Source organism: Gavialis gangeticus, unplaced genomic scaffold (genome assembly GCF_001723915.1).
Source record: "Gavialis gangeticus isolate Ggan-Ray unplaced genomic scaffold, GavGan_comp1, whole genome shotgun sequence".
NCBI classification, from domain to species: Eukaryota; Metazoa; Chordata; order Crocodylia; family Gavialidae; genus Gavialis; species Gavialis gangeticus.
In genome coordinates this window covers 100,950,126-100,961,360 of record NW_017729022.1, presented here as the reverse complement: position 1 = coordinate 100,961,360, position 11,235 = coordinate 100,950,126, and the positions used below count along the sequence as shown (strand labels likewise).

The following is an 11,235-nucleotide window of genomic DNA, read 5'->3' as shown; positions in this document are numbered from 1 at the left end:
AAATGGAAAGCTGGTAAAGAAATATTCACTGGTGCATCGCTGTCCTTGTCAGATGTAGTATTCTAAGTCTTTTTTTTTTTTTTTTTTTTAACTACTTTAGATTTTGTGCCTGTCACCTTTATGCTTCCTGCTGATTACAATCTCTTTGTTGAAGAATTCAGAAAAAATCCTTCCAGCACCTGGATTATGAAACCTTGTGGAAAAGCTCAAGGAAAGGGGATATTTCTTATTAATAAACTCTCTCAAATTAAGAAATGGTCTAGAGACAGCAAAACATCTTCGTAAGTTTAAAACAGGTTTACAGTCTTTTGTTATAACCTACTAGCCAATTGCCTGTCAAGAGTGACAGGTGGGGGGGGGTGGAGGAGGGGTATCACGGATGGAGTGCCACCACCTAAAGTCCTATGCTGCCACTGTTCTGCCGCTTGCAGGGTGGAGGAGCCCAGGCCAGCCCTGCTGGCCTTGGCTCCCTCACCTTCTGTTTAGTCCTTGGCTTGGCTTGAGAATCATGGTGGTGCTCCCCCATGCTTGGAGCACTCTGATTGGCTGTTTCCATAAGTCCATCAGAGTGTGAATGAAGCATTATGGACAGACAGACGGACTTACTTAGCCTTTTATAATATTAGAATTACTGTTAGGCATGTTTTATAAAATAGAGATCTTTCTCTGTGCAACAAGCCATTTAGCATTAATTTGGTAGAGCTGTCATTTTTCTCTCTCTAATGTCACTTGAAACCTGTTGACCTTCTGATTCTGTTTAGTGCAAATTATTCCATTTGGTGCTGTGTAACAAGCAGTCATTTAGCAAACTGTGGAAATATGCTTTCAGTGTAGATCTGGGGTTTGTATGTCTAGATAGGCAAGGGAGGAAAATGTCATGGACAGGCTGGAATAACTATTCTGCTTGATATTGAAGACCTGGGAGTTAAAAGCGAATCTTTCATTAAGTGATTTAATTTTCAGCTTTGGAAAGGTCATGTGACCACTGTGCATACCTCCCTAGTCAGATGAATCATGAAAACCAGGCACTGTTCTGAGAAGAAAAGACCGGCCTGTCTGAACTCTGTCCCCATGAGGCCTGGAGAGAGGAGCTATCGGCTGTGGCTCATTACACAGTTTAGTGCAGAGAAAACAGCTGGGCCCTGTGAATAGGAAGCACAGACAAACTAGGGCATTCATTGGGAAGAAGGAAGAGAGCAAAAGAAAGGACATGGGGGAAGGGTCTGTTACTCTTGTTGGTTTTGTAACCCATCTAATATGGCTCTTCTACTAAAAGGGAAATCTTTATTGCTTAGTTTTTGACAATCCCCTTCTAATAAAGACTGTAACTACCGGCAGTTGTTTTCACAGTGGGGGAAGAAAAAAACCCAAACACCTGAAGAACAATTTTATGGTTTCTCCTTAAGTTTCTTTTTCTACCCTGGCTTGAAAGGGTTGGTGATTGCCCTCCAGATTAATAGCAAGCCAACACTAGCCCGATTGTGTTAGAATACATATGAATAAGGGTTGTTGAAGCGGAAACTCAATATTGACATTAAATTGGTTTGATAGTTTTTAAACCATAAGTGTAACCTCTTGATGAAATGTAGTCTCTAAGGCCCCAGTGCCTTTGTTTATGGGCTTTTTGGATACAAGTAGCTTGCTGAATCTGAGTCTAATATGCGTGCTGCTCTACAATGCTTAAAGCTTATCTTGTTCATTTGTTTTAACTGCTTTGCATATATGATGCAAACTTGTCCTGCACACATTAACTAGAGTAATGTTAAATGTTAATGGTACTATAGGATTTCAGTTAATTTAAAACAACTATTTTTCTGTCAGAATGCTTCTAAGAAAGGTAAAATATTTTTGTATAATAATTACATTCTGAAATGAAGAAGATTTGGTTTTGTTTTGGTTTTGTTTTTATAGGTTTGTTTCTCAATCTTCTTCTAAAGAAGCCTATGTGATTTCTCTCTATATCAACAATCCTTTACTGATTGGAGGGAAGAAATTTGACCTCCGTTTGTATGTTTTAGTGTCTACATATCGTCCACTCCGATGTTACATGTAAGATTATATAGATTTGTCCCTTAAAAAAGAAATAAATTTGTTCTCATTGGCTAGAGTAGTTTTTAATATTTGTTTTCCTCAACTTCAGTTGCATTTAATATATATTTTAATACTTTTTTTTCTAGGTATAAACTTGGATTTTGCCGGTTTTGTACTGTAAAATATACACCAAGTACAAGTGAGCTAGATAATATGTTTGTACATCTTACAAATGTTGCCATTCAGAAACATGGGGTAAGTGTTCTGAGTGTTTTAAATGTTCATTTGCAATCTAATATTAACAAGCAAACTATTGAAATGACTATTAAGAACAAAGGGGAAGGCTGGTTCTTCAGGAATATGGTTACACTTTCCAATGTGTATTTGTGGGAGTGTGTAAAACACGAACATGACAGCAAGCTGTGCTGTTTTCAGTTTTTGTTTGGCAATTTCCTGAGGGCCTCCTGGCAGAGATGAGTGATACAACATTGCTCCAGCTGTGGTTGAGCTCTTTGTTAACTACTCTTGATTGTGTAGTCATCTGTCCAGTCTCATCGATTCAGCCTGTCAGGACAAATCATCAGAGTAGATTTGAAGAGGATGAAGCTTTTAGTTTATATCTGCTAGCTGAACTCTGGGATCCTAAGGCATTTTTCATGGAGGAAGTTTTGAGAACAGCATGTTTCAGATGCTGGCTTTTGTACACCTTTTCAGAACCTCCCCCCCCCCAAACAAAACAAAACAAAACAAAACAAAACAAAACAAAACAAAACAAAACAAAACAAAACAAAACAAAACAAAGGCTATAAATACACACAGAAGCTTCTTGGGCCTTGTACTCATCTGATTCCTTGACAGGTTCTCTTCATTTTTGCTTCCAGGCATGTTGTAGCTATAATTTAACAACCTTTCATAACAAGTAGTTTTGATAGCTCTCAGAGAAGAACCTTTTAGTATTCTAAAAATTATGTTCTGGCATACTGAGGAGCTTCATTAGTGTGCATGTACTTTTAGCTAGCTCAGAACTACCCTGTTTTTTTTTTTCTCTGCCATTCTAACCCAATATATTTCAGGGCTCCTCAAGTAAGCCTCCTGGTCACAGCTGCAGTATAGATTGTACTGTAGTACTGCAGCCAAGTGGGATTTTTTTAAATATCAAAATTATTAATTATATTTCCAATAAGATGCTGCAAAAATGTATAATTTCAGTATCTTCATGATATTGGTATTTGGTGTCTCTCTCTGCATGCTGGTTTTAATATTCATTTATTTTCTGGCATGGAAAATGTCTAATAAACCACACTTGTAATGAATAGACCATTAAACATAAATGAAAGATATTTCAATTTAAGTGCTAAATTAGCAGTATGTTAACAGCAGTACAGTTATTGTTAAATATATCAGTCTTCCTCAAATAAAACCCAAGCTCTTTCCTTTCTCTTTGGGAAATCAGATTGCCTAGTCGTCACCTCCACTTCCTCTGTCCTCTGCTTGGTCATTAAATAGACAAAATGCAGTTTTTGTTGGTTTGCTTTTGGTACTTCTGTACTTGAAATTCCCACAAAGCAAGTTTTAATACCCATTTCTGCATTTAAAAAATGTAGCTAGATATAGAAGTGATAAGAATGTATTCCGTGTTTATATAATAACAGAAGAAGTTGAACTTGGCCTTTATAAACCATCATGTAGCAAAACAAACTGAAAAACCCAGCAACTTCCTGCTTAAAAACAAATTTTAAGTTTTCTGTGCATGAGAACAAAACTTGTAAATAATAGCAAATTCCTTGAGACTGAATTAATGTCTTAATTCTCTAGGATGACTATAATCACATTCATGGAGGCAAATGGACAGTGAGTAACTTGCATCTGTATCTAGAGAGCACTCGTGGAAAGGAGGTCACTAATAAGCTGTTCAATGAAATCCATTGGATAATTGTACAGTCACTGAAGGCCGTTGCAGTGAGTAATGTTAATGAAATAGTGGCAGTGATAGCTTTGTGGCTGCAACCTCTTAGTACCCATGAAAATAACCTTGAAGAAATTAACTCCTGCTAATACAGGGGTGGGCAAGATGCGGCCAGCCAAGTCATTCTATCTGGCCAGTGGGGCCCCTAAAAAATTTAGAAAATTAATATTAATCTGCCTGTCATGCGGCCCTTGATGGCTTGCTAAAACTCAGTAAGTGACCCTCTGCCCAAAATAATTGCCCACCCCTGTGCTAATATGAATGGTGTGAAAGTTGAGGATACTTTTCTTTTTTGCATCTTAAAACTGCTGTCTCTTGGATCCCCTATTGACTGGGGGGAAGAAGCTTAATTGGGTGGGCAGTATATTCAGTGAGTGAATTGACATGACTCCCAAACCTCTTATTCTTTTTTAAAACACTAAAATTGTGAATACTTCTGAGCTCTGCCTGTACCCAAGGTACTGTTTTCGTCATATCAAGTTTCATAGTTGTTAGGGGCTGGAAGGGACCTTACAGATCATCACGTTCTGTCCCCCTGCACTTGGGCAGGAAAGACTACTGGGATCAGACAACCCCAGCAAGATGGGCATCAAGACACCTCTTGAAGATAGCCCGGGTGGGTGACTGTACCACCTCTGGGGGGAACCTGTTCCAAACCCTCAGCATTTGACTTGTAAAGAAGTTTATCAAAGAGAAACTAAATCTGAAAGACATTATGTCACAGAAGGTTGGGATTGACTCCAGGATGAATATGAGTCGCCAATGTGATGAAGCAACAGGCAGAGCCAACCGCACCCTGTCATACATCAACAGGGGCATCACTAACAGGTCCAGAGAAGTCTTGCTCCCCTTCTATGTGGCGGTAGTCAGGCCGCAGCTGGAGTACTGTCCAGTTCTGGGTGCTGCACTTCAAGAAGGATGTGGAGAACCTGGAGAGGGTCCAGAGGAGGGCCACTCGTATGGTTGAGGGCATCTGTGGCCAGCCCTATGAGGAGAGGCTGAGTGACCTGAATCTCTTCAGTCTCCGCAAGAGGAGACTGAGGGGGGATCTTGTGGCTGCCTACAACCTTATCAGGGGCCAGCAGCAGGGACTCGGGGAAAGTCTGTTCACCAGGACCCCCCTTGGGGTCACCAGGAACAATGGCCACAAGCTGAGGGAGGATAGGTTTAGGTTAGATATTAGGAAGAACTACTTCACTGTAAGGGTGGCCAGAGCCTGGAGTAGGCTTCCCAGAGAGGGGGTGCTCTCACCTTCCCTGGAGATCTTCAAGAGGAGACTGGATAGGCACCTGGCTGGGGTCTTATGACCCCTGCCACCCCCAGTGCTCCTTCCTGCCCATGGCAGGGGGTTGGACTGTCTGGGTCCCTTCCGACTCATGATTCTATGATTCTCATGTTACAGATTAGTAAGCTTGTGTGATTTATTTGCAGTTCTGTTAAACTTGAGAAATGGTGTTATCCAAAACTCATATAAAAATAACTCATTAATGACTTGACAGGGCTTTAAAATGTGTGAGTACCTTCACTGAGTAACTTTATGCATTTGCAGAAGACAGGCTTCCTGAAGTGCTGAATCAGAGGCAAGAAGAAAAGGTAGCCTGTCTCAGTATTAACAGAGCTGTTTAGTAAAAACTGTTGGGAAGGGAAGGAAAACAAATACAGGGAGGGAATGTGTTGATACTTTGTCTCCTTTGTGCTTTTGGAGCATGAAAAGAATATTTCTCCAATAAAGTTTCCTTCCTTAGAGAACCACTCTAAATAAAGCACCGCAGCATCTCATGTATTCAGTGTCCAGCACTTAAAAATGGCAGTGGGGGTGCTTTAACTAAAGCTCATTCAACAAGCCATTCTGATGTGCAGGGATGCTGAATGTATGAGATGCAAGGCTGCTGGAGCATGCTAATTAGCACACACTAGCAGACTCAGTTGCATCTGCTCCATGCTGTAATTACAGCCTTTGTAAAGCTGTAGCTACAGTGTGTCAGAGTGGCATCCTCGCACACATACAGGCACCCATTGCTGTTTGTGCTATCCCTTGAGGGCCACAGAGAATGGCCTATTTCTATCTTCATTATAATTGCCCTTAAGATATTTGAAGACTGATCAAATCCCCCTTAGTCTTCTCTTCCCCAGACTAAAAACACCTGACTTTCTATTGCAAAAAGGTAGTTAATGCTTTTGTTTTCATGTGATGCATTTAAAATGTTATTTTAAATTCCTGAAATACTGTAGGATATGCAGATGACAATTTTCATCAAAGCTCAATAATCAAATATTGTACATTAATATAATTACTGTCATAATACTCAGAGCTGGAGAAGATGACATTTACCTTGAAAAAATAAAGGTAATCCTAAATACATTAGTAAAATGTTATCTTTAAGAGTAGAAAATGTTTTATGAGAACTGGCATGGAAAACTAGTGTCCTAGTTATATGTACCACATGGCAAAATAAGTCCATAATCTTTGAAGCTGCTTAGCAAGTTTTTATTCTTTAATGAGCTTATGCTTCTTTTCAATTTGTTTCAGCCTGTAATGAATAATGATAAACACTGCTTCGAGTGCTATGGATATGATATTATCATTGATGACAAGCTTAAACCATGGCTTATTGAGGTAAAGTGTTGGAGGATGTATAGACAAACATCCTCATTGTTTCCTTTCACAGAACAACAGCTGAGAAGGGTTCATCTGCTGTTCTGAAGTCTGAGACTTCCCTTTTTTCAGATTAGTGTAGATTGGGAAGGCTGTTGCGAAGTAAGGCAACAAAATAACTTTTGAGACTTGCAGCATGTCCAAATTCAAGAGTAAACTTGTGGCCTTCTGCTCAACAGACTGGTAAAATCCAGGTGCATTCACAATATACTTGGACTCTTGCAGTTTTATGAATGCGCCAGTAGCTGTAAAATTGGTATGCACTCAGTCGCGTGTAAATCTAAACCTGCTAAAGCTCAGCTGTTGTCTACAGCACAGCCCAAACGTAGCAAAGCTAGAAGAAAGGATACACATAACAGGAAGGCAAATTTAAGATGAAACAGGGTTATATAATTTTCTCTGGTTCACTAATTTCTACTTTAGGGTCAACATAGTCTCTCTCCTGCTTCACTTTACCCAAATCTTACTGGTAAGCTTACATTTTAAAAGCTAGTAGTTCTTTGCTTGGATGCCAGCTTACATTTATAATTATCTAGCAAATTTGTTTGTATTTATTAATTGGGCATAAACCAAATAAAGAGTCACAATAGCGAAAGGCTTCTTACACATTTTACTGGCTAAGAAGAGTGTGACAATGTTCAGAGAAGGGTTACAAATCAGAGCAGTTTGCTCAGAATAAATAGGTCTGAGGCCCATATGTAACAACTGCCCAGCTGAGGTAAATGAGAAATGTTAACTTGTTGTTGTTGATGTTATCTCAACTTATAAACCCAGAAGTGCTGCTGAATTTAGTTTGAACAAAAAACCCTTCAGTCAGATCCTGAAGGGAATTTACTGATAGTGACAGAAAATGTGAAATGGACAACTCAGTTTCTTTTTTTTTTTTATGGTTTTCTGTTGAGATGTGGACTAATTTCCAGGCTAAAACATGGTAGTGTTGTTAAGTCCTGTATAAGAAACTATATATAAATGTAAATGCTGAATAGGTAATATTTGTTTCTTTTGTAGGTCAATGCATCCCCTTCTCTTACCTCCAGCACAGCCAATGATCGCATCCTCAAATACAATCTTATTAATGACACACTTAACATTGCAGTGCCTAATGGGGAAATTCCAGATTGTAAATGGAATAAATCTCCACCAAAAGAAGCTCTTGGAAATTATGAAGTCTTGTAAGTTTTACCAGTGTCCTATGTTAATGTGAATAGCTTTCTCCCTTGAATGAGGAAGAACTTTTATAACAGGCCCAAATAGATTAAATTAATTTCTTTGTGGTGTGAAAGGTGGACAGAAAGCGCTCTCTGTGCACATCAGGTGTTTGGAGCTGGAATAATACTGGCATTGATATTGAGCTTTCATGTAAAAAGTTGAGTTGTGAGCTGTCCATTGTTGAAGCAATTGTCACTCTTTAAGATGCATAGTAATCCACATTGCACTGAGTATAATATATAAGTAACAGTTATACATGAATGTGTATCAAGAAAATAAATACATTAATTCATTTAAATGTTGTCACTCAGCTCTTGCAATTCATGGAAGTGATGTTAAAACAATGAAATTCCAAGATTTTTATAGTTGACTGTAATGTGTGAATTATACTCATGATATACCTTCAGCTCTAATATTTCCCTTTAATTTGGGATGTATTTAGAGGGATGCTGAAGAAAATACCCCAATGCAGTTGAAACTACCTAAATATTTTGAACCTATTTAAGAGCTAATAATACTGTAGTAGTGTTAGCTGCCCAACTTCTGGACAGCATGGGGGAGGGGGCTGTGTGCTGTAGTGGTTGCAGATGGGTCTGCCTTGCTGTGCCAGGACAGCTACCTCCTGTTTACTGTGCAGCAGGAGCTGTGTAGCTTCTTTCCCAGCTGCATGCTCAAAGTGGCAACTCAGCTTTTCTTGCCATGTGGGCAGCCCAGCTCTCCTACTAGTGCCCACACAGCAGCTTCCCTCTGCACTACTTCCAGGAGCAGGGGCAGGAGCCAGAAGCGGGAGGAGGGAATGGGAACATGGAGACTCCTACTATCACAGTAGACAGAGCTATGGAGGAAGTGAGCCTGGGCCAGAGCCCAGAGGTTGCACCTTAACTCTTTACAGGCCCCTTGCAACCTGCAGTCTGCCAGTTGGACAGCCTTGCATTAATTTATGCCATCTTTTTAACAACCCAGTCTTTCAAACACTTACAAACGTGAATAAATGTAGTGTTATAGGATCATAGGAAAATAGGACTGGAAGAGACCTCATGAGGTCATTTATCCAAACCCCTACTCAAGACAGGATCATTCCTGACTACAGCTACCCTAGTCCCAAGTGTCTGTTTAACCTGCTCTTTCAAATTTCCAGGAATGGAGATGCCACAACTAAGTAGCCTGCTCCTAATGCTTAACCACCCTTATAGTCAGAAAGGTCTTCCTAGACTCCAATCTAAATTCCCTCTGCTACAGTTTGAGGCAATTGCTCCTAGGCTTAGCCTTTTCTCTGTGGGTGCAAGGGACATCTCCATCCTTTTCTCTAATCAACCTTCAGGTATTGGAAGACTGTTATCAAATCCCCCCCGCAGTTTCTCTTCCCCAGACTGTTCTTTCAGCCTGTCCTTGTAAGTCATGCTTCTCAAGCCTACAATAATTGTTATCACTCCCTGCTGTACTCTTTCCAATCTCTCCACATCTTTCTAGAAGTGTGGGGCCCAAAATGTTACATGTCCATAAATGTTTGCAGCATTTGGAGCTAATTGTTTTACCTGGTAGCTATATTTTATATTGGTTAATGAGCCAGAGATGAGCATTATTTCTTCAGAAACTGTTATACTAATATCACTTTTATTTGTTGGTTGCTATGGTATTTCTTAATTTTGAGCCAAATTACGCCTTTGAATACACCCAGTAACTGAAATTAATGGAAAGCAAAAATATCTGATGCCATCATGGGTTTATACATTTGAAGAGACACTTGCTGCATTACATCGATTGTCAATAAACTACATTCTGTTTAAATACCATCTACTTTCTAATTTGCCAACTCTTTTCATAGATTTTTTCATAGATTTTTTTCATAGACATTAGGGCTGGAAGGGGCCTCAGAAGATCATCGAGTCCAGCCCCCTGCCCGAAGGGCAGGAAGTCAGCTGGGGGTCATAGGATCCCAGCAAGATAAGCATCCAATTTGCTCTTGAAGGTGTTCAATGTAGGTGCTTGAACCATCTCCGATGGCAGGCTATTCCAGACCCTGGGGGCTTGGACAGTAAAGAAATTCTTCCTTATGTCTAGCCTGAAACGGTCTTGCAGTAGTTTATAACCATTTGACCTCGTCATCCCTTGGGGCAGTCTGGTGAACAAATGTTCCCCCAGATCCTGGTGGTCACCCCTGATAAACTTATAGGTGGCCATCAGATCACGCCTGAGCCTGTGCTTTTCCAAGCTAAAGAGCCCTATGGATCTTATGTGAATCATTTACTGGTGTCACAATTCAGTCAGTCATTCTGGAATTCCAGTGGCTTCTGTATTTGTGCTGGATGGTGATGTTACTAAACAAGTAGTCTTATCTTCTTACTTACCTGTGAATCTACAGGAACAGTGGGAAGAAATACATGAATGATAATTAGCTTCACAAATGTCTGTAGTTAATTTTCTATGTCACTGATCAAAAAACCCTTATAAGTTTGCCAATTTAAATATTTGTCGAAGTATAATGGCAAGTGCTTGCTTTTCTAGTCATAGAGACTTTTAGCCACATAACTCAGTTTGAACAGTGACATATTGAACTACCGTGTAAATCAGGGGCAGGCAGTTATTTCAGGTGGAGGGCCTCTTACTCAGTTTTGGCAGGCTTTCAAGGGCCACATGGGTAGCCTCACCCCTTGACAGGTGCCCCGCCTCCTGGTCACCATCTTGGGACCAGTGTCCCAATGTGTTGGGACCAATGTCCCAGGGCCAGCACCGGTGGGGCCCAAAGCGGGGCACAGGCTGGCAGGGGTCTTTGGAGCCGGGCCTGGCTCCAGCAGAGAGAGGGGGAGCTGGCCTGGCTCCATAGAGCCCCTGCCGGCTGGGACCCCACACTCCTGCCACTCTGGGCCCTGCCAACACTGGCCCCAGGACACCAGTGCAGGCCCTGTGCTCCTGCTGGCTCCCACATCTGCTCACTCCCAGTGCCCCCCAGCCCCACGGTACAGGCAGGGGGCAGCACACAGCCCCTTCCCCTTGCTCGCTGGCAGTGAAGAAGCTGGTGCTGAGCGCGGGGAAAAGCAGCCCCTCGCCTGCCCCATGGCTGGTGCTCCCTGCTGCAGGTGCTTGCAGCGCACGTGGGGCTGTCTGGAGTAGGCACAGACAGCCCCCGCGGGCTGCAAGCAACTACAGTGCAGGGTGTTGGCCACGGGGAGAGCGAGGGGCCGCTTTTCCCTGCGTTCAGCACCAGCTTGTAACCTGGCCCTGCTGCCAGCCTGGGCTCCAAGCTGGCTCTGGGCTCACCTGTCAGGGCCACAGCTGCTGTCACCACGCACAGCCCTGACGGGCAAGGTTGGAGCTGGCACAGGGCCCAGGTTGGCAGTGGGGGCTGGGTTACAAGGTGGTGCTGAGTGCGGGG

The 11,235-nt window shown here is 41.7% G+C and overlaps 1 protein-coding gene across 2 annotated transcripts in view; it reads left to right on the top strand.

The window, feature by feature from the left end:
• Positions 1 to 11,235, top strand: part of TTLL1 (tubulin tyrosine ligase like 1) — a 38,927-nt gene that overhangs the window by 25,710 nt on the left and 1,982 nt on the right. Inside the window, exons 4-9 of one of the 2 annotated variants that reach the window (XM_019515732.1) lie at positions 101 to 281; positions 1,912 to 2,049; positions 2,178 to 2,286; positions 3,847 to 3,990; positions 6,528 to 6,614; positions 7,662 to 7,825. In XM_019515732.1, coding sequence (XP_019371277.1) covers positions 101 to 281; positions 1,912 to 2,049; positions 2,178 to 2,286; positions 3,847 to 3,990; positions 6,528 to 6,614; positions 7,662 to 7,825 — 823 coding nt within the window. The remainder of the gene's footprint in view (positions 1 to 100; positions 282 to 1,911; positions 2,050 to 2,177; positions 2,287 to 3,846; positions 3,991 to 6,527; positions 6,615 to 7,661; positions 7,826 to 11,235) is intronic. The other variant, XM_019515733.1, reaches the window with a different exon arrangement.